The sequence below is a fragment of the Lynx canadensis genome, chromosome B3, assembly GCF_007474595.2.
Source record: "Lynx canadensis isolate LIC74 chromosome B3, mLynCan4.pri.v2, whole genome shotgun sequence".
NCBI classification, from domain to species: Eukaryota; Metazoa; Chordata; class Mammalia; order Carnivora; family Felidae; genus Lynx; species Lynx canadensis.
Window position 1 is genome coordinate 144,676,353 of NC_044308.2, and position 22,876 is coordinate 144,699,228.

At 48.1% G+C, this 22,876-nt stretch overlaps 2 protein-coding genes across 2 annotated transcripts in view; one reads left to right on the top strand and one right to left on the bottom strand.

The window, feature by feature from the left end:
* Positions 1 to 242: 242 nt before the first annotated feature.
* ATP5MPL (ATP synthase membrane subunit 6.8PL) lies at positions 243 to 5,871 on the bottom strand. Its single transcript, XM_030320111.1, has 4 exons — positions 5,776 to 5,871; positions 2,348 to 2,471; positions 1,188 to 1,211; positions 243 to 543 (listed from the first exon to the last, which is right to left on the bottom strand). Exons 2-4 carry the CDS (start codon positions 2,469 to 2,471, stop codon positions 509 to 511), a joined length of 183 nt encoding a protein of 60 aa, XP_030175971.1. The 5' UTR covers positions 5,776 to 5,871; the 3' UTR covers positions 243 to 508.
* Positions 5,872 to 12,546: 6,675 nt separating this feature from the next.
* Positions 12,547 to 22,876, top strand: part of TDRD9 (tudor domain containing 9) — a 119,593-nt gene continuing 109,263 nt past the window's right edge. Inside the window, exon 1 of the mRNA XM_030320112.1 lies at positions 12,547 to 12,746. Coding sequence (XP_030175972.1) covers positions 12,547 to 12,746 — 200 coding nt within the window. The remainder of the gene's footprint in view (positions 12,747 to 22,876) is intronic.

A 22,876-nucleotide genomic window follows, 5' to 3' on the forward strand; every position in this document is an offset into this window, starting at 1 on the left:
AGAGAGAGTGGGGCAGGGGAGGGGAGAGAGAAGCGGGGCTGGAGCTCACGAATTGTGAGATAACGACCTGAGCTGAGGTTGAATGCCTAAGGACCAAGCCTCCCAGGCGCTGGCACTTTACAGTGTCACTAATGCCCCCCACCCCCCGCCGCCATCTTCACGGATCCGTTGGAACTGACGTACAGTCCCCAAAGGGGAAAACACAGGCTCGGCGAGGTCACGAGAGTTAAGTGGCAGAATCATCTGTTTCACAACTGTTTACTGGACATCACAGGGGTGAGGGCCTCGGCCTAACCCCGACTCCTGTGGCGATCGAGGACGGGACGGCTCACTGGGGAGGCGGACAAGGGGACACGGGCACAGGCGCACCTCACAGTTCCATTTATTCACGCCACAAAGGAAACAACACGTCTACACGCGTACGGCGGTGCTCCACGCCCCCATCAAACAGAGCTGCCGGGATTTACAGCCAGATGGTTGGTCTCACGTGTGCTCCGAGGAAAGCTGGCTAATGGTGACCGTGGGCGGGGGCAGGACTCGAAGCTTTTAAAAGAGAAGCACAGTGTGACTGTAAGTGAGGAAGAAAGGGACACACAGAAGATGGTCTATTCCGTACCTTACTGACAAGTCTGTAAATGACAGTTTTCAACACTATGGACAAGTCTGGAGGGTCACTTCTACACGGAGCGTCTGACACGTTTACGGGTTCGTGTAATCAGTTTGTGCACACGGCACAAACCTGTGGCACAGGACAGAGGGGCAGGAAGTGTCTTCTCCCCAGAGGTGTCACGAGCCAGCCCTGGGTTTGTGAGGACTCACATGACTGGTTTCACTGTCATTTGGGAAATAGAGTGAAATGTCCGACAAGTACTTGGGCATAAACTTATGTGATGCTTTCTTTCAAAACACACCTCACAGGGCAGCGAGCTCGCACAGCTAACCTGTGCTTCCCTGCTGGCGGCACTGGCTACCTCTGGCTTTCCATTACCCCCAGAAGTCTTATTTGGTCCAAGGGGCTGAGCAGTGGTTTTTAACACTCCGACTGTAAGAGGAACTTCACGTTTCAACGTGATCCCCCTGCACCTTATGTACTGGTAAGCACACACCGCAGAACAGATACGCCTTGATCTGAAAAGGCACGATGGGGTTTTTAATTCCCCATCCATTTTAAGAAGCAAAAATCTTACCTTTCGAAGCTTTACTTCTTTTATCTGAAATAAAAAGAAAGAAAAATTGGTCGTATCAGTGTTTTAGAAACATGTTTTCAGTCAACCTAGTGTTGAAATCGATATTTGGCTGAAGAGCTCATAGCTTCAGTAAAGCCATTCCAGAAAGCTTTCAGAAAATAGGGAGTTTCTATGGTGTCTCACAGCCAAGAAGCAGTACAATTTCCACCCAAGATGCTCCATGGACAGTTAAACAGCCCTTCAGCATCTGGAGGGCTTTGTACCCCCCACACCCCGCCCCCCAAACCTCAGTCCTGTAGTTTAAACCAGTTGCTTGTTAATACATGACTGGGGCTCATCTCTGTTCCACTGGGGACCAAATGGTCACCTCGTCTCAGTTTCTATTATGAAAACAGTTCAAACATTCACAACAGCGGAAAAGGTACAGTAAAGCACGATACGCCACGACACTCCACCCCTATTTCAGTCCGCATCTCTTAAAACTAAGGACATCTCCTATGTGTTTGAAGTACCACCGTGACACCTAAGAAAACTCACAATTCCCTGTTATCAAGGTTTGTTCAGATTTTCTCAGTTGTCCCCAAATGTCTCTTACAGCTGACATGTACGCTTCATGTTTTTTTAAGTTTGTTTATTTTGAAGAGAGAGAGCGTGCTGCAGAGAGAGAGAGAGAATGACAATGTCCCGAGTAGGCTCTGCTGTGCTGACAGCAGAGAGGCCAATTCAGGGCTTGAGCTCATGAACTGTGAGATCACGAACTGAGCCAAAGTCGGATGCTTAACCGACGGAGCCCTCCAGGCCCCCCTACTCTTCACGTTTTAAGTTTTTTAAAACATTTTTATTTATTTTTGAGACAGAGCATGAACAGGGGAGGGTCAGAGAGAGAGGGAGACACAGAATCTGAAACAGGCTCCAGGCTCTGAGCCATCAGCACAGAGCCTGACGCGGGGCTTGAATTCATGAACCGCAAGATCATGACCTGAGCCGAAGTCGGACGCTCAACCGACTGAGCCCCCCAGGTGCCCCTACTCCTCATGTTTTAACAAAGGGCTCTGATGCTCACTTCTGGGTAAGAACCATAGTTCCTTCACATGAATCGTGATTCCTTTTAAAAAGAATTTTCATCCTGACTGCTAAAGAGTGAACATACAGAAACTTACCAGCAGCCCTGATTTTATAAATGATGGAGCCCATCAGCCCCATTCCTACCCAAATCTCCTGGTAAACTTGGGTATAGTAGGGCCTCATGGGGACCCAAACATTTTTAATAAGGCTTTGAAGCATCTGAAAAGAAGCACAGAGATAAATGTTACCATGACCGTCATTTTAAAGCTAACTGGTTAAGGGGGTCCCACATATTCCTGAATTTGACCCCGTTTCCTACAACTCCCGCACAGGGGCCATTCCTACCCTGCATGGGGCCCCGCTCGGCAGCTCTTGGAGCTCTACTCCCCCCTTCGGGGCTGTCAGCTGAGGCCACCCTGGTGCTCTGCCACCCCTCGCTCCTGAGTCCCCAGACCGTGCCACCCTGCACAGCCCATGTCCCCTCTCCAACAGCTACTCTCCATGAACGCTGTGCCCAAAATCACACACCACTTTCTTTTAACCCTTAAATAGAAAAACTTGTGTGTCTGCATCATCACGTTAAGAACTGCTGGCATTCAGAGCTGAAAAAGAACACAGGTCCTCATGAGACCCACACCCAGCGTGGGCACATGCCGATCAGCTCCCAGAACCTCCTGTTTTTAAAAATTTCAGCCCTAGTGAGGTATAAGTGACTTCTAAAACTGTGACATACACATTTTAATTTTTGTTTTAAGCAGTCTCCACCCTCAACATGGGGCCTGAACTCACGACCCCAGATCAAGTCCCATGCTCTATGGACAGAGTCAGCCAGGCGCCCTCCAACTGTAAGACATTCAGCATACACCGTGGTGGTGACCTGATAAACACCGTGAAAAGATTTCCCCCTAGATTCTAGTCAACGACCATATCCGTCACTTCACTTGTGTGTGTGTGTGAACTTTATGGGGCTATTGACCACAGTTACGATGTTTTACCTGTGTTTCAGCTTCGAAATCTGCCGCCAACTGCAAAGCAGACAGCGAAGGATGACGTGGTTACTTCCTAAGAGCTGCAGTTATGACCGAACTTATTTAATGCATGAAAATATTTACCTCATCACTGGAAGCAAATTTAAAGTTTAAGTTTGCTTCTATGTGCAGGTCTCCAAGTAAGGCTTTTGATGACACGATTTACTAGACTCTAAAACTTGATGCCCGCGTTTTCATTTAAGCTCTGTAACCTCTCAAGTGGTGTATTAAACTACAGTCCTTCAAATCTTGCCAGGACTAACTAAGTCCAAGCACTTTGCATTTTCCGCGAAAGTGCTCCTCCAGCCTCAATAAGTGAGGCTGCTGGTCCCTGCCCCGGCCAGAGCCCCGTCCATCGCTCCTTCACATCACTACTGGGGCCACGCAGATTTCACTTCTCGGATTCAGTGTTCTCTGGCGTGATCGCGATTTCCTGAGCACGCACTAGGCAGCAGGCCTTGTCTGGGGGCTGAGAAGCTGGCTCCTCAGGAGTGCGAATACCTGGGAGAAAAGTGTCCTTGGCAGAGGCAGCGTGTCCGCCAAGACCCCAGGCCGGGATGGGCTTGCGGAAGGGGGAGGAAGGGAAGCCACCACAGCTGCCCACATCCCAATCCGGGCTCTGCCGCCTTCCTGCTCATTGCCCCGATTTCTTCCTCTGCGAAGCGGGGGTGAAAACACTGCCCACCCACCAAGGGCTCTCATGAAGACAGGTTCCTCTGCATCAAGTGTTTACAGAGTCTGGTGTCCTGTACCGAGAGCTGTTACATAAAACGGCGTGGCTAGACCACGGGAGGGAAGAGGAGCTGGGTCGGTCGTTTGGGGCCACGGAAGCTGTGGTGAGGAGTCCAGCTTTTACTCTAAGCGCGTCATGCAAACCGACCAGCGCTCACAAAGTACGTACACACTTACCTCTTGCACCACTCCCTAACCCCTACCAGATGACCCCTACCAGGTGGCTACTTAGAGGGAGTTGCCGGAGATCACCCAGCTGGATCTATGAATCACCCAAGCCCCCAGTCCTCATCACTAGGAGAATCTGCTCCAAGGACCGTCTTATTGAGGCTGAGGCATGGTCGTAAAGGTCAGCCAGCCCTGCCCCCTGACCCAGGTGTGACCCTGAAGGATGTGGTTGTGTCCTCCTCCTGGAACCCCTGCAGATATGTCTGTCCTCAGGCTGAGATGCTGTCAGAGCACGAGGATCCAAGAAAGCAACAACCCTGCTCTTGGAAGGTACCTGAGAAGACCCAGACGGGATCCAGAGGGGGCCTCTAAAACCCCCAGGTGGAAAGAGTTCAGGCCGACCAACAGCATTCCCCTCCTCCCTGAGCCCAGCAGTAACTGGGAAGGAAGGTAATCCCAGCCCCCACTGCGGCTGGGTCCCAATCCCAGCTCCGTCTGCTCTGCTCCCAATCTTGGGGGCAAGTCCCCAAAGTTGTCCTTTCAGAAGGTTCTCCTGTGAAACAGGGATATGTCCACGAGCCCCATAGGGCTCTGGATGGCCTCCAAGGGGAACTATAAATGACCCGGCCTGATGTGGAAGGAGGACTCAGCACACGGTCACAACGGCGGCAGAAGGAAGTGCCACAAACATCCGGCTGATAGTAGTGCTAAGCTACTGGGATTCTAAGAAGGAGAACTGAAGGACCTGCCCTCACTTAGGCCAGATGAAGATCTAGATGGAAAACAGCAAAGTAAACTGAGAGCAAAGGAGGGGAGAAGGGGCTGAAGACACTTGAGTTGCCCTGATTTTCTGCACACCGTCCTGGTCCCCCGGCACTCACCTAAAATCATCTCGGACTGAGCAGTATCCTACAAACACTTACCTACCCCGGCGCGACCTTCCTTTTGGCCAAGGTTGCCGTATTAGGCTGGACAAGTGTCATGTTCCCGATATTTAATAAAGTGAGGCCCCCACTTTTCCCACCTGAGTCCACTGTCCGTGTACATCACTGGCTCTGTGTGCGGATTTTAGGGCACTCACTCTGTATCAGCAAACTTTTACCCGACCTTACACGGCAGACAGGACACGTCTACCCGCTGAGGCCCGGAAGGCGATTCACAGGCCCGAGTTCCATACAACTGCAACCATCGCCTGCGACCCCGTTGTGGGCCCCGTGGTACCCCCCCCCCCCCTGCCGCCGCGCCCCGGCTTAGTAGCCTGTAGAACAGCGCGTCGCAAAGGGAACCGAGGTACAAGGACTGAAGAGACCAAGCTCTGGGCGGGAGCTCCATCAGCAGCAGCTGCCGACCCTGTCACCGCCCGAGTGCCCTTCGTCAAAGCAGTCCGGCGGGGCGCGAGAGGCGTCCAGGCCGAAGGAGACGGCGGGACTTCGCACAACCAGCCAGGCCGCGCGGACCGCCTCCCTTCCTGGGCCGGGGGCTGCAGCCCAAGGTCAGCGGGGGCCCGGAGGGACTCCCACCTGCCGCCCGCAGTCCTGCGCCCCGCGGGCCCCCATACCCCGCGCCGAGCAGCCGGCCGCGCCCCCCGCACTCACCTCGGCCCCCGACCCCCAGCTCAGACCGCCTGGACCCGCACGGCTAACGACGCGGAAAGGTCACCGAGTGCGCAAGCGCCGCGCGGGGTCCGTCGGGAAGGCGGAAGGAGCGGCGGCGCCCCGAGCCCAGATCGCCTCCCGGGCCGTGCCTGCTCGCCACAGCGCCCCCAGCGGCCGCCCCGGTGCGGCCGGCTGGCGGAGTGCCAGGGGAAGAGGCTGGCCAAGGGGGCCTGGGTGTGTTGTCACGACCAGGTGACTAACGGGTGGGACGTGTCCCGTTGCGGGACTTCCGGTGTAGGGTCCTGGACAAAGCTGAAAGGTGCGTCCACCTGAAAAAGGGGACGTCTTTATTTGATGTATTAAGTCTGAGAAGTCGTCTCCCCTCTGGTTTTCTTTCTTTTCCCAATGTTTATTGAGAGAGAGAGAGCGAGCGAGCGCGCGCGAGCGAGCAGGGGAGGGTCAGAGAGAGGAAGAGGCAGAATCCGAAGCTGACCCAGGCTCTGAGCTGTCAGCCCAGAGCCCAATGTGGGGCTTGAACTCAAGAACCAGAGATCATGACCAGAGCCGAAGTCAGATGCTCAACCTACTGAGTCACCCAGACACCCTATTTTTTTCTTTTTTAGAGACAAAGAGAGAGCGAGAGCTGGGTAGTGGCAGAGGAAGAGGAAGACGGAGAATCTTAAGCAGACTCCATACGTAGGGTTTCATCTCACGGCTGTGGGTTGATGACCTCAGTAGAAATCGAGAGTAGAGGCTCAACCAATTGAACCAACAAGGTGCCCGCCACTGTTTTCTTGCTATTTCTCTGTGTATTAACTGTTTTGCTCTGCATATTTTTATGCAGCTATCTTGTGCATGGCAATTTTAGTCAACAGACACTGGACTTCAAAGACACAGGCTTTGAAAAAAACTCTGCTTGTTGTTGGTTTTTTTTGGTTGGAATAAATTTATTTTCATCTGTCTGTAAACAAGGTGTTTAATAGTTATGGCATTTTTAAAAGAATGCATATTAAATCAGATGAGTTAGACTGTATCCCAGATGTAACAAAGTGCAGGGAAAGAAATGGACAAATCCGCAACAAGATTTGTTTTTAAATCTGTACATTATCCACAAGGCCCAAACAATAGAAGCAAATACTAGAATGTCCCTAAGTAGTGCCATTCTAAAGAAACCTTTAACAGGTCAGTTAAAACCCGTCTCACAATAGCGACAGTTCATTTTAACGACAGTATGACACAGAACACCTATGAAAAAAATTCATCACAAGACAGCCAAGTCCACAATAATGCAACTTCGTATAAAAACTCAAGCTGCAAATAAAAATTGGTCCTATGAAGAACAAACTGGACACACTCCAGATGGTTATGCTGGGATACCTAATGTCCATAATGGCAGCCTTTTACAATTTTACTAAAGAATAGAGCTGGTGTGCAAAGAGAAAGGAACAAAAGTCTGAGCTATTGCAATGACGGAATGTCCCTGGGGATTCGATCTGTGCGGCTACGGTAAGGTCGTGGGAGGAAGTGCCTTTTGCTCGTGTTTTGCAGTCGCACTCTTCATATAGCTTGTAGACAAAAGGTCTGTCTCTACTCAAGTGCAACAACAATACTAAAAGCAAACTACTGCAGCTTTCAATAGCTCATCAACAAAAGGGATATTACTTGGTTAAATAAACCAGGCAATGCATAAAAAATGGAAACAAACAAGTTTTCTCAGCAGAAAGCTGGAAATTCTAAAAAAGAAACAAAAACCCACCTGGACAGTCTGAAAAAAAGCCAGATATAAATTGGGTAGGTTTAGCAGATTAGACAGTTGAAGAATACTGAACTGAAAGCTGCATTAGAAGATACCATTCAGAAGCACAGGGAGACCAAAGAGAAGATGAGAGGGTACAGCAGAAAAGCCCCTCGTATATCATCTCAGAGGAAAGGAGAGTGAGATGGGGCAGAAATGCTAGAAGAGGAAATTTTCCAAAAGTGATGGGGAAAAAAAAATCACACCAAAGAATCAGAAAGCCTCACAGAAACCCAGCAGGCTGCTAAGTGAAAATAGACCAACACTCTGAAATAAACAGAAAATAAATAAAATAAAACCATATAAAAATAAATACCACAGAAAATAAAACCATGGAAAAGTAAAGATGAGAAGATCTTAATTGCCTATCCAGAATTCTACGCATATAGAACTTAGGCTTCAGTAAAGAAGGTGAAATAAAGACATTTTGGATAACCTAAGGCTGAAGGAATGATCGATCACCAGATCTACAGTCCTTACAAAAAAGAATAAAAACCAAACAACCAACGTTCATTACTCAGGCAGAAGGGAAGTGAGCTCAGCTGGAGGGACGAGGACCATGGAAGGAAGAGCAGTGAGCGAGGTCCTGCTTTGAAGGGAAAAAACGCTTAGGATCAAGTGAAAGCTGCATTCACAACTTGGAAATCTTGCTATTTTTTTTTTATTTTTTTTAAATTTTTTTTCAACATTTTTTATTTATTTTTGGGACAGAGAGAGAGAGAGAGAGAGCATGAACGGGGGAGGGGCAGAGAGAGAGGGAGACACAGAATCGGAAACAGGCTCCAGGCTCTGAGCCATCAGCCCAGAGCCTGACGCGGGGCTCGAACTCACGGACCGCGAGATCGTGACCTGGCTGAAGTCGGACGCTTAACCGACTGCGCCACCCAGGCGCCCCGGAAATCTTGCTATTTTAGGGTAGTGGTTCTCAAAGGGTGGTTTGGGGGTTTCCAAGGACCTCTGGGTGTCGAAACTATTTTTGTAACAATGGTAAGATGTTATTTGTCTTTTTCACTAGAATTATCTCACAAGTATTCACTGGAGTTTTCCAGAGGCTGACTTGTGATGTCACAACAGAATGAATACAGAACAGATATGAGAATCCAGCTATGTTCCACTAAGGCAGACATTAAGAGATCTACAAAAATGTAAAAGTGTCATTCTTCTCACAGAGTGACTTTTTATAAAAATATTCTCTTTAACATCAAATAGGTTATGGTCACTTAAAAATGGATAAACAAAATGTCTCAGTTGTAATCCCTAATAAAGTAGATGTAACCCACAAAAATGAAAGTCCTCTAGGGTCTTCTTTCATTTTTAAGAGTAGAAAGGGGTCCTCAGAGAAGGACCAGGTTTGAGAACCACTGTCCTAGAAAAAGAATGATTTAGACTATAAAAAGGTAGGAAACAAGCATTTAGGGAAAACTCATGAGTATCATCATAATCTATTTCAAGACAACAGAGCTTTTGAACTTCAAACTCCACTTGAGATCAACAGAATTTTCAGGTCTTTTGTTGCCAATCCAAAACACCCTATGAAAAATACATCTTCAAAGGAAACAAAATGTTTAAAGATAGAGCCACCTCAGCAGATTTATGCAAAGTGCAGAATTGCTGCATTTTGTAGCTGAGAAGGTCAGAGAAGACGTGTAGGTACTTTGGGCACAGCTTCTCCCACTTTGTCAAGAGTGCTGCTGAATGACATAAATCATTTGTTATCGTCTCGCCTGCGTGTTTTCCCTTTGGCTCCGCAGCTCAGGCTGCTCTGGGAATGCACGTATGACCTCCGCCAACGCCCAGGGGACTTCCTATGCGCCCTGGTCTAAATGTCTATAAGCCGATTGAGAACTGTCAAGCTGTCTCTTTCAACTCTGGACAGGAAGGCAAGATGAGCTGGGCTAACTGAGTATGAAGCACCAAGAACTACTGATCAAATGAAGGGGTCAAAGTGATTCGGTCTGTGATGACACAGTGCTAAACCAGTAGTCAGGAAAATGGCAATTAAATGAGAACAAATTTCAAAGCTGAAGAAGCATCAAGAGAGCAGTTAGAAGCATCCTTAAACTGTAGTTAAAAACTCAAAACTCAAGGGGCGCCTGAGTGGCTCAGTCAGTTAAGTGTCAGACTCTCGGTTTCGGCTCAGGTTGTGATCTCGCGGTCTCATGAGTTTGAGTCCCACATCGGGCTGTGCGCTGATGGTATGGAGCCTGCTTGGGATCCTCTCTCTCTGCCCCTCCCCTCCTCACACTGTCTCTGTCTCTTTTAAAATAAGTAAATAAACTTAAAAAAAAATCCCTCAAAACTCAAGAGGACTGAAAGAGATAGTAACCCAAAAGGTCCAAAGAACATAGAAAAGGACTTCCAATCACCTTACACCCGTTAGAATTGGCTAAAATAAAAAAGACAAGAAACAGCAAGTATTGGTGACAGGAACACTTGGAGAAAAAGGAATGCTTGGTCACTGTTGGTGAGAAGGTAAATTGGTGCGGCCACTGTGGGAAGCAGTATGGAGGTTCCTCAAAATATTAAAGATAGACATACCGTATGATCCAATAATTCCAATATTGGGTAATGATGCCCCCAAACCCAAAACCACGAATTCAAAAAGATATCTGCACCCCTACGTTTATTGCGGCATTTTTACAACAGCCAAGATATGGAAGCAAACCAAGTGTCCATTGATAGCCAAAAGGAAAAGGAAGATACAACGGAATATCAGCCCTAAAAAGGATGAGACTGTGCCATTTCCAACAACATGGCTGGACCTAAAGTGTATTATGCTCAGTGAAAGAAGTCAGACTGAGAAAAACAAATACATGATTTCACTTATATGTAGAATCTAAAAAAAAAAAAAAAAAATGAAGAAACCAACAAAAAGCAGCATCTGACTTATAAATGCAGAGAACAAACTGATGGCTGCTAGAGGGAAGGGGGGATTGGGCAAAATGGGTAAAGGGGAGCGGGAGATACAAGCTTCCAGCTATCGAATGAGTAAGTCATGGGAATGGGAGGCGCCGCATAGGGAACCGAGTCAATGATACTGTAATAGCGCCTCATGGTGACAGATGGTAGCTGCAGCAGCGGTGAGCACAGCATAATGCATAGAGTGTTGAACTGCTGTGTTCTACACCTACGCCTCCGCCATTGCCCGTTGACTATAGTCAGATAAAAACAGAACAAGCCCACTCTTCCAAAAAAAAAAAAAAAAAAAAAAAGAGCAACTTCCACTTGAAACATCCAAGCAACATCCACTGTGTCACAGACAAGGGATGACAGAGTGTGAGAACCGTAACGTACTAGGAAACACAAATGTGAGTTTCAGTCGTTCCAAGTGGTTTCGATGCATTTGGGGAGATTTAGAACACGTTTTAGCCTTCACATAAACTATGAAGTTACAGTGTTTTTTAGTCAACGCTGAATAACGTCTGAAAAGTCTCAATGACTTTGTGATTACATTCTTATTTATTGAAAAACAGGTTCTTTCCCATGGCCAAAAAGTGCGTGGGTGAGGGGCACCTTTTGCAGGCTGCTGTGTTTGGAAACGTTAGAACAGGAAGCCCAGAGCTCACAAATATAAACTAGTGGTGTCATCAGGATTTGGACTTAGGACCCCTGGCTCAGTACCTTGCTGGGCTCATTGTTCCTGAAACGTGGAGAGCTCAACCCCCAACCAGTCTGACCGCTGTCTGCACTGCTCTCAAGCTGACCTCTATTCGCCACTCTTTGAGCATTTTCTAGTCCTTAACTCGACTTCACAACGTTGGTCAGCACTACGCTCCTGACGCCTTCCATCTACTCTTTCACACGCGTCTTTCCAGAGAGCCCACACTATGCTAGGCTCGGCACCGCTGGAATGATGGCCGGCAGGCAATCATGCCACTTTTCTTGTTCTCCGTGCCATCTCCCTGCCTTTGTAGATCTTTGCTGGATTCCCCCACCTCTGCCTCATCTTTCAGGCTGTTTCCTAGGGTTCTGTCCTCCACCTTCATTCTTCTAGCGCTCGGCCTGGGCCATTTCAGCTGCTCTCAGGGTCTTAACCACCGTTCATTTGCTGATGACCACCAAATCTGTACCTGTGGCCACCTCTTTCCATCTAGCCGTGTGCAAGACACCGTACCCCAGATGCAGGTTTAGGAAAGAAGGAGAGGAATTTAGTCACGTTGTGGCCCAAGAGAACTTCTTCCAGGCCTGCAGTTCAGGCCTTAGCGGCATGTGCCTTCAGGCCTCCGCCCATGGAGTACGTTCCCTGTGAGTCTTCCCCCTGCAGTCGTCCTTCACCTGCCTCGTTCCTGGTTACCCTGCAGATGTTCACTTTGGGGTCACTTTCTCCCAGAAATCTTTCCTGACCTTACTTCTGTTCCCCAGGTAAGGTGCAAGGTGTCCCAGTTCAGCAGCCAGCTGTTTACCTGGACAATATACACTCAACCCCCTCCTCCCGTTTGCCTTCCATCTCCCACCTTGAGGTCTCCCAGCGTGGTACCCCGGCAGCTCTGCGCCGAGCCTGGCACACAGCAGGTGCTCCATCAATGTCTGGCCCTTCTCGGCCTGGAGCGCCAAGCCGCGGACGTAACCGCAGAGGGAACTGTGGAGAGCAAGTCGAGACCAAATTCTTGCACCTCCCGGATCCGCTGATGCCCGGGCCCAGGCCCCTAAAACGCAGAGCAGCTTCGAGGGACTCACCTCGCCGACTCGGGGGCCGCCGCAGTGGCTCAGGCGTTCCCCAACGTGCGGAACAGCGACGCTGCCGACAGCGCAGGCGCTGGGCTGCCAGTGCTCCCAACAGGCCTAGCGCGGCGCCGAGGGGCGGGGCCGGCGGCACGAGGTTCCACCGTGCGAGCGCTGGCACATCCTGATTGGAGGGCCCGGGCGGGGCGGGGCCGCGTTCCCGCCGTGTTCCGACGCGCCTTCGCGTTCTTGGCGTCGTCTGTTCCCGCTGCTCCGCTGGGCGGTTGAGGTGGCGTCGTCGCCGTGCCGGGAGCATGCTGCGCAAGCTCACCGTCGACCAGATCAACGACTGGTTCACCATTGGCAAGACCGTGACGGATGTGGAACTGCTGGGCTCACCGCCCGCCTTCCCGCCCGAGGCGGCCAGGGACGAGGCGCAGCGCAGGGACGCGCCCCCCCGCTTCGGCCCAGCAGCTGGGGCCCAGACTGGGGCCCAGCCGGCAGCGTCCGGGAGGTAGGAGGCCGAGGGTGGGTGCGAAACCCAGGCCCGGCCAGGGGTGGGAGCGAGGCCGGCAGTGGGGGAGCGTCTGGGGGTTGGTGTGAGGCCCGAGCCCTTGCTCCTCCCCAGACTCTCCATGACTACGTCCCTGGCCCCCGGCTGGACCACCCCGTGACCTAGGCCTGGTTAACTCTCCTGGAAGTTGAGCCACTCCAGAATTAGGTTCACTTTTTAACTTTTTTTTTTTTTAATTAATAAGCTATTTTTGAGAGCAGTTTACATTTACAGAAAAGTTGAGCATAATCCCAAGTACCTTCTTCACCCCCGCCAACGTTTCCCTGTTGTTAATGTCTTTTTTTGTGTGTCATTGTACAAGTGACGAGCCGATGTGGATACGTTATCGTTAACCAGAGTCCGTAGTGACGATGAGGGTTCAATCTTAGTGTTGTGGTCTGTGGTTGTGGACAGGTGTATGAACCTGTATCCACCACCATACAGAATAGTTCCACTGCCTTTTGTGCTCTGCCTCTTTACCCCTCCCTCTCCCCCCAACCCTGGCAACCACTGATCCTTTCACTATCCGTAGTGTTGCGTTTTCCAGAGTGTCTTATAGTTAGAATCAGACCTGTTTAGCCTTTTCAGATCTGCTACTTTGATTTGGTAATATGTGTTTAAGTTTCCTCCATGTTTTTTCATGGATTGGTAGCTTTTTTCTTTCTTTCTTTTTTTTTAACACGTGTTGAATGATATTCCATTGTCTGGACGTACCACAGTCTGTGCATTTACCTACTGAAGGATGCTGGTGGCTTTCAAGTTTTGCAGTGATGAGTAAAGCTGTGGTAAACATTTCTGGCAGGTTTTTGTGGGTCAAACGTTTTCAGTCCATTTGGGTGAATACCAAGGAGCTGGAAAGCTGGATCTTCATTCGGTTTTACGAACGCTCCTTCTCCCACTATTTTTTTTTTTTTTAACGTAAGCAACTGTTCTTGGTTCATCTGTTCACATGATTTTGGTGGAAATAAAAAGGCAAGAGGAGGGCATCTGTTTTTAGAAGACCCAGCCTGGTGTACCGAAACACCTGTTCCCTCTATAAAGCGGGCCACTATGGAAGTACTCCCATCTTGGAGTGTCTGTGTCAGTGCTCGGACCCCCCCCCCCCCCCATATTCAACACCTTTTTCAGTTGAGAGGGTGGTTTTTGTTTTTTAGTTTTTTATTTTTATTTGTGATGTTTATTTATTTTTGAGAGAGAGACAGAGCACGAGCTGAGGAGGGGCAGAGAGAGAGGGAGACACAGAATCTGAAGCAGGCTCCAGGCTCTGAGCTGTCAGCACAGAGCCCGACGCGGGGCTCCAACTCATGAACGGTGAGATCATGACCTGAGCCGAAGTTGGACGCTTAGCCGACTGAGCCACCCAGGCGCCCCAGTTTTTTAGTTTTTGAGAAAGTTTCTCTTGTTGGTTGGCCCCGTCAGGTTTTCATGGGATTGCTTCAAGCCTCTGTAGACAAGCTTCAAGCCTTTGCAGAGTCAAGGACTACTTGGGGTCTTTAGTAAACCTGTTCTTGGAGGCGGGGAGGGGACAAAGAGACCCTTGTGCAGCTTTAGAGTGGCTTTTTTGTTGCTGCTTTTGTACTTTTTCCCCTTGAATTGCTCTAGTGAGTAATCCTGTAGGCTACCCTCTCTCCTTAAGCCTCCTCTGCTTGTAACGGGCAGAGCTGTGTTGCTTCTAAATAACTTATTGTGGTAGTGGAAGTAAATTATGATTGCCCTTTTCAGAAACTAAAAGTATAGATTTAAATGCTGTAACTACTGAGGACCAGTTGTTACAATTTCCAGTCTTTGGTGGATTAAGACTTTGAAAAATCAATAAAAATGAAATTTCAGAGTAATGGAATGGAAAAAAGAAAATACAAGCCCCACTTAAAATATTAATTATAATTATCAAGTAAAATTACTTTGTAAAATTGCCATAAACGTTTCAACTTCTGTACGTAGCTAGAAATAGGCAAATAACATTGAGATTTGTTTGTGTAGTGCTTTGAGTCTCAGCAGTACTTCTCTGAAAGGCCCTTCCTGGGCCCTTACCACGTGCATATCTAAGGCGGAGGCTCTGCTGTGTAGTGGGCACTCAAATACAGCTACGTTATTTAGTCCTTGAAATAACCCCCTGAGATTGATGGCAGTAACTTAATTTTGTAGTTGAGGAAACAGACTTGGGTGGTAAAGTGCCTTGCCCAATAACTTCCTGAAATAAATAGTCACGGTAGGTAGAAAGAGCCTCTACCCCCCTCCAAAGATAACCACGGGACCCTGTGACTGTGTTCTGTTACAGGAAAGAGGGGTTTTGCGGATGTAACTAAGGTTATAGATTCTAAAATAGGGAGATTACCTGGATTGTCTAATGACACAAGCCCTTAAAAGCAGGGATTTGAAACATGAGAGGGACTCGACCAGTTGGTGTTAGACAGGACCGACCACAAAGGAAGCAGGAGAAGAATGTGGACAGCTAGGAGCAAAGATGGGATCCCGGCTGACGGCCAGCAGGGAAACAGGGACCTCTGTCCTACAACTTCAAGGAACTGAATTTGGCCAACGACCCTGAATGAGCCTTTGGTAGTGAACGCAGTCCTGCCAACACCTTGATTTTGGCCTTACGGGACTCTAAGCAGAGGACCTACTTGTGTCCACCTGCACTACTGATTAACAGAAACTATGAAATAATCAATTTGTGTTGTTTTGAACTGCTGGATTATTGATAATTTGGTATGGCAACAACAGGAAACTGATACAGTGGTAGACCTGGGGTTGATGTAGGGTGAGCTGACCATAAAGGCACCCTCTGCCCCGTGGCAGGCGCACAGCTGATGCTCAGATACTTGTTGACTGAGGTCTTTCCAGAAAGGAGAGTTTGAATGAGGTTTTGATGTTGGTGAGAAAACATCTGACATAGAGGAAGACAGGTTTTGAAGTATAGGATAGCCCACAGTGAAACTGTATTTGGGAGGGACGATCAGGGTACGATCAGTGTGAGTTGAGTCTCTGGAGTCCAGTCCACGAGAGCCTTGTTAAACCAGCTTCATGAGTCATGTGAGTAATGACTACAGGCATTGAAAATAAAGAAGAGAAGTAGAAAACACGAGGCTCTTTGGCACCTCCAAATGTACGTTGTCCCAGAGAAAGCTTTCCCATAGAAACTCCCCATTTCAAATCACCTATCTGGCGATTCCTTTTACCTAGTTCAGTTTTCCCTTCTCGGTATCTCTCAGGTAAGTTGAGGGCCCACTGTGTTGAGCACCGCGTCAGGTGACAGGAAGCACAGCAGTCTGTCCTTCCGACAGACCAGGGAGGTCCCATTTTATAGCTGAGGATCAGCTAAGTTGAGAAACTGATCCCCGTCCGCCTATTGATTATGTGGTAGGATGGCTGTCTGACTCCAGCATATGTTACTTTTCACTTCTCGCTTGTTGCTTTTCGGTATGTAGGCTTTGCACACGTTAGTGTGTGTACGTGTTATCCTCCGAGAGTTGCGGTTTTCTGTTGACCACAAAAGCCGTGCTTTTTAAAGACCTTTTTGTCCGTTTACAGATTTAGTTTGTTAGGCCACTTTCCCATGAATTACAGTGTTCTCTATGTAATTCAATGCCCCGGAGGGGAGTGGCTGAGAGAGAGAGAGAGAATAGGGGAGCTCTGGGGGCACGGAGCTGGGTCCACGATTATCTCTGAAACCACGAAGGACTCTGCTGCTTCATCTGAGGCTGCTGGGGGGCCATTGGAAGGCACTCTGGGGTTTTGACCAGAGCTGTGGGGTGATGTGACTTCTGGCTTTAAACATGATCACTGCTGTGTGGAATGGACTGCAGTGGGCCCAGGGCAGTAACAGGGGATCAGGGAAGAGTCCATTAATATCATCTGTGACATCACTTTAGATAGCTTGGCTGGACAGTTGTGCTGATATTTGGCCCAACATGATTTAAAAAAAGCTTTTTTTTTTTTCAACGTTTTTTTTTGTTTTTTTTGTTTTGTTTTGTTTTTTTTTTTTTTGGGACAGAGAGAGACAGAGCATGAACAGGGGAGGGGCAGAGAGAGAGGGAGACACAGAATCGGAAACAGGCTCCAGGCTCTGAGCCATCAGCCCAGAGCCCGACGCGGGGCTCGAACTCACGGACCGCGAGATCGTGACCTGGCTGAAGTCGGACGCTTTAACTGACTGCGCCACCCAGGCACCCCTAAAAAAAGCTTTTTTTTAAAAATGTGTATTTATCTTTGAGAGAGAGACAGTGTGTGAGAGGGGGAGGGGCAGACAGAGAGGGAGACACAGAATCCGAAGCAGGCTCCAGGCTCTGAGCTGTCAGCACAGAGCCCAATGCGGGGCTCAGACCCATGAACCTCGAGATCGTGACCTCAGCCAAAGTTGGACTCTTAACCAGCTGAGTCACCCAGTGCCCCTGGCCCAACATGATTCTGGATGTTTCTATGGAGGTGCTTTTTGGATGAAATGAACATTTAAATTGATAGATTTTGAGTAAGGCAGATTACCTTCCAAATTGTGGGTGGGCCTCATCAAATCAGTTGAAGACCTGGCTAGAACGAAGATTTACCTCCTAAAACAAGAAGGAATTCTGCCAAGTCCCTTCAGACTCGGGCTGCAACTCCTTCTCAGGTTTCCAGTCTGCTGGCCTAGCCTGCACATTTTGGACTTGTGTCTCTACAATCTCATGAGCTAATTCCTAAAAGTAAATCTCTCTTTCTCTATACATATCTGTTGGTTTAGTTTCTCTGGAGAATGCCCGCTAATACATCATCTAAGAAGAGAGGATGGTGGGTTAGACCAGGACTGTGGCATTGGAGGCGGTAAGCAGTATGCAGTTTGGATGTATTCCTAAGACACAAGCGAGGACTTTGTAGCTGGATCAGATACAGAACATGAGTGGGGAAGCAATAACGGGGACACCAAGGTTCTTGGCCGAGCAGCTGGAATGTGTTGCCATCGACGGAGAAAGGCAGGACCACGGGAGGAGCTGGTGTATGGGGAGACTTTTGATTTGGACGTGTGAACTTGACATGACTGTTAGATAACAGTAAACACAGGCAGTCTGGAACTGAGGAAGGAAGCCTGGCTGGAACTAGATGTTTGGGTGTTCAGTTTAAGGCTTGGGGACCAATGAGCTCACCCAGACTATGGGTGGTGGATCCTAGTGGGTGAGTGCAGGTCCAAGGACCTGAGAAGAAGAAGTGGGTGAGAAGAGGTCCAAGGACCCAAGCCTGGACCCCTTGAATGTTGAGAAGTTGACGAGATGGAATAAAGAAGAGTGAGAAGGAACGCCTGGAAGGCTCTGGAAAACCAGGCGGGTGGCCACCTCCCTTTTGTGAATAACCACTTGCCTGGTGCCCTGCGTCCACATCTCTTAGTACTTGTATGGAATTGCTTTCTGTTGTTTTCTCCACATGAGAACTTTTTGAGGGAACGTTTTATCACTGAATCTCTGCCTCCTGGTGTAGTGCCTGGCACATAGTAGGGGCCCAGGTATCTGCATGAATGGACTGCCTTGGTTAGGTCCCAATTCTTGAGGTCTTATGATATGCTAGAAATGAGTATGGCTTCCTTATCTGCTCCTGCTTTGACTGAATTGTGAAATCTGTCATACGCCTCTGACCACAGCTGATTTCCCTAAGGTGTGTGTGTGTGTGTGTGTGTGTGTGTGTGTGTCTGTCTGTATAATCCGATGAAAATTAGAATATCCTGCCAGATGTTTCCAGAATAAGAGTGCACTTCCCCATTTGTGCTTTCACCAACCTGGCCTAGATGAACCATCCTCTCTTTCCTGCATTATTGCAAAAGCCTTCTATTTTTATTCTCCTCGTTTCCCATCCTTGCCCCCCCGAATATTCTAGCACCTAGAAGAATGCCTGGCACGAAGTGGATGATCGGTTAATGTTTGGTAAATGAGCAAATTCTTGAGTCAGCACTCACATCTAAGGTTTTTTGAGTACGTGTGCAACTATCTGTGGCTAGATTGTCATTAGAATAAAATGTAGACTCTGTTATGACTAACCGAGCTTTCCTCCAGCTGACATCTGCCTAATCTGCTGCTGCCCTCTGGCCACATTGGCATTTATTTTTTCTGTGTCTTGAAGACCCCAAACTCACTTCCACCTTGGGGCTTCTGTCTCTACTCTTCTTCCCGGAGTGCCTGCCCTTTTCCATCTCCCTCTGCTTTGTTTCTTCCTGGGACCGCCTTCATCATTCCGGGCTCTGTCCCGATGTCTGCTCCTTGTACGGGCCTCCTGTGTCCTCCACAGCTGCACAAATCCTCCCACACCTCCTGTCTCCATCTCTGTAGTCTCTCTCAACATTGTTTTCTCCTCTAAAGCACTTGCCATGTGCCCCAAGTCTTCTTTGTGATGTGTTTTTGGTCCCTCCACCATCGAGAATGATTCTGAGATTTCTGGCTCTGGGATTCTCTAAGAATTGGATGGCTTGGTGGCATTGTTGTTTACTGAGCTGAAGTGTCTAAAGAGCTGTGCTTTTTTGTGTGTACATGTGTTGCTTTGATTCCTTTGATCCTTTTCTTGATTTGTATTTATCCTTTTAGAAAACAAATCTCTGTGACCTTGGTTACCTGTGGGCATCCAAGAGGAGGTGTCAGGTAAACAACTGACTGTATGCATTTGGAGCTCAGAGGTTAAGTTGGGGCTGGACACAGTGCAGGGACCCGACAGATGCCAGTCCCTGCCTTGTTGTTCACTGACGTTGGACAGCCATTGAACTTGTCTGAGGCTGTTTGTTCATGTGTCGAGTGGGAGTGATACTACTTTCAAGGAAAGGATTAAATGAGAATATGTATACAGTGCTTTGCACACAGCACCTGGCGTGTGAAAGAATGACTTAAACGCTACTAAATGTATTGGGCTGGTTAAATAATGCTCAGTTCTGAGGGACGCCTGGGTGGCTCAGTCGGTTAAGAATCTGACTTTGGCTCAGGTCATGATCTCATGGCCCATGAATTTGAGCCCTACATTGGGCTCTGCGCTGTTAGCACAGAGCCCAGTTCAGATCCTCTGTCCCTCCCTCTGTCTGCCCCTCCCATGTGAGTGTGCTCTTTCTCTCAAAAACAAACATTTAAAAAAATCTGCTAACTTTTGAGAGCTTATGATGTGTCAGATACACAGAGTACTTTTATGTGGATTAATGTATATTGCACCTCACTATTTTTTTTTACATTTATTTATTTATTTTTTTTTTAAAATTTTTTTTTCTCAACGTTTATTTATTTTTGGGACAGAGAGAGACAGAGCATGAACGGGGGAGGGGCAGAGAGAGAGGGAGACACAGAATCGGAAGCAGGCTCCAGGCTCCGAGCCATCAGCCCAGAGCCTGACGCGGGGCTCGAACTCACGGACCGCGAGATCGTGACCTGGCTGAAGTCGGACGCTTAACCGACTGCGCCACCCAGGCGCCCCTTACATTTATTTATTTTTGAGAGAGAGAGAGAGAAGGAGAGAGTGCACACACAAGTGGGGGAGGGGCAGAGAGAGAAGGACACAGAGAATCTGAAGCAGGCTCCAGGCACCAAGCTGTCAGCACAGAGCCCGATGTGGGGCTCGAACTCACAAACCATATCATGACCTGAGCTGAAGTTGGACACCCAACCGACTGAGCCACACCGCCCCCCCCCCCCCGCCCCCGCACCTTAGTATTTTCTAGCCAAAGCTTTTAGCCACTGAGCCAATACTTTCTCTTTATAAAACATGCCTAAAGCCTTCCTGGTAGTTCTTTCCCCCATTTGCACCCCCTAATGTTTTTGACCCTCATTTTCTTGCCGGTTTTAGAAACAGGCCAACGTATGGAATGAGATCTGTTAATATTTAGGAAGTTATTTGTGGTAAAATTTCTATTTGATTTGTAGATTTTCGAGCAACAACTGTAGTTTTTTTTTTTTTTTTAAGTTTATTTTGAGAGAGAGGGAGAGAGAGAATCCCAAGCAGGCTCCGCCCTGTCAGCACAGATCCTGAGGTGGAGCTCCACCTGAGCTGTAACCAAGAGTCAGATGTTTAACTGACTGAGCTACCCAGGAGCCTCTAAACAACTGTAGTTTTAAATTACATACACCAGTGCTCTCACAGGAACCATGGTTGTTACGCTATTGCCAAAACAAAGAGAGAGATTCTGTCTACCAAAATGCAGTGTATTTTTCCATTCCTGTTTATTTACTTCTATTTAAAAGTTTTTTTTAAGTTTATTTAATTTTGAGAGAGACAGAGACAGTACAAGTGGAGTAGCAGAGAGAGAGGGAGAAACAGAAAGAGAATCCCAAGTAGGCTCTGCACCATGAGCGCAGAGCCCGATGTGGGGCTTGAACCCCTGAACCGTGAGATCATGATCTGAGCTGAAACCAAGCGTCAGAGGCTTAACTGAGTGAGCCACCCAGGTGCCCCTTAAGATTTTTTTTTTTAATGTTAATTTTTGAGAGAGAGAGAGAGACGGAATGTGAGCGGGGAAGGGGCCGAGGGAGAAGGAGACACAGAATCTGAAGCAGGCTCCAGGCTCTGAGCTGGCAGCACAGAGCCCACCTTGGGGCCCGAACCCATGAACGATGAGATCATCACCTGTGCTGAAGTTGGACGCTTAACCAACTGAGTGACACAGGCGCCCCTCCATTTCTCTTTAAAGTCTGGCTGTGGAATTGACTGCATCGTGGGCAACTTAGAGCAGCATGGGTTCATTTTCCTCTTGGACTAGTGGGTCACCGAAGTGTCTGTAGCTTTTTCAGTCGTAGGAAGCTTCTGACAGCGGGGACTGAAGACCGTCCTCTTCTTCCTGTCTGGACAGAGAGAGTGGCCATCTCCAAAGGGATGTGCTTGGTCATTTCTTTTGTGTGGTGGCTGATTAAGGTGCCCTGCGTGGGGGAAGAATGGAGTGTTCTGGGTCTCTTTGTGGTGTATATTTCCTCATCTACATGGTGAGGTTGCCACTTCTGGGGCTGCATCATAGACCACTCCAAGCTGTTTAAAACAGACATTTTGTTCCCACCATTAAGGTGATAATATGAAAACTTTTGTGTGCTGTTTTCTGTATTCACTGGATAATAAGTAGTTATGCACTTCTGGGGACAGTCAGCTCTCCCACAAATAGTTTCCATTCAAATTTCTCAGTGCTGGAAGAGCCCTTGCTAGTTAGCTTGTGAACACAGAACCACAAGGGAACAGGAACGAGAGGGGTCTATTTCAGATCCACTTAGAGCTGTGTTTCCCTTTACCTTGTCTTATTAAACCCTGGTTGGGTTGACACCATTCACTGCATGGTTAGGATTAAAGACCAAGTTGAAGCCTGCTCAGGATGGTGTGGATGTTGTCTGAGAGTACAGGAGAAGACAGGTCAGAAGGGTTTGTTTGGGGTGTGTATTCAGTTCTGGTCCTGAATATGTTTTCCTGTTAGATGGAAGAAAACGATAAAATCCCAAGTGTAAAGTTGTAAACATTGGGTTCCTTGGACTTACTTTTAAGAGTGATAAAAATTCTAGGGGAGCCTAGGTGGCTTAGTCGGTTAAGCGTCCAGCTTCAGCTCAGGTCATGATCTCATGGTTCATGGGTTCGAGCCCCGCGTCGCGCTCTGTGCTGACAGCTCAGAGCCTGGAGCTTGCTTCAGATTCTGTCTCTCCCTCTCTCTCTGCTCCTCCCCCACTCATGCTCTGTCTCTGTCTCTCAAAAATAAATAAACATTAAAAAAAAAAGTGATAAAGATTCTAGCACTTAATAAAAAAACCCCAATGATGAGTTTTCTCCTTGAATGAAATTATGAAATGTTGAATTTTGCATATTAAATATTAGGTATTTTATTTTATTTATTTTGAGAGGGAGGGAGGGAGGCAGAGAGAGTGAGCAAGCGTGAGTGGGGAGGGGCAGAAAGAGAGGAAGAGAGAATCCCAAGCAGGTTCTGCACTGTCCGTGTAGAGCAAGATGTGAGGCTTGAACTCACAAACCAAGAGATCATGACCTGAGCCGAAATCAAGAGTCAGCTGCTTAACTGACTGAGCCACCAGGCACCCTGAATATTTGCCATCTTAAATGAACCCAGTCTGTTTCTCTTTATTGATATGATATAGTGCTCTATTTCCTTATTTATTTATTTATTTATTTATTTATTT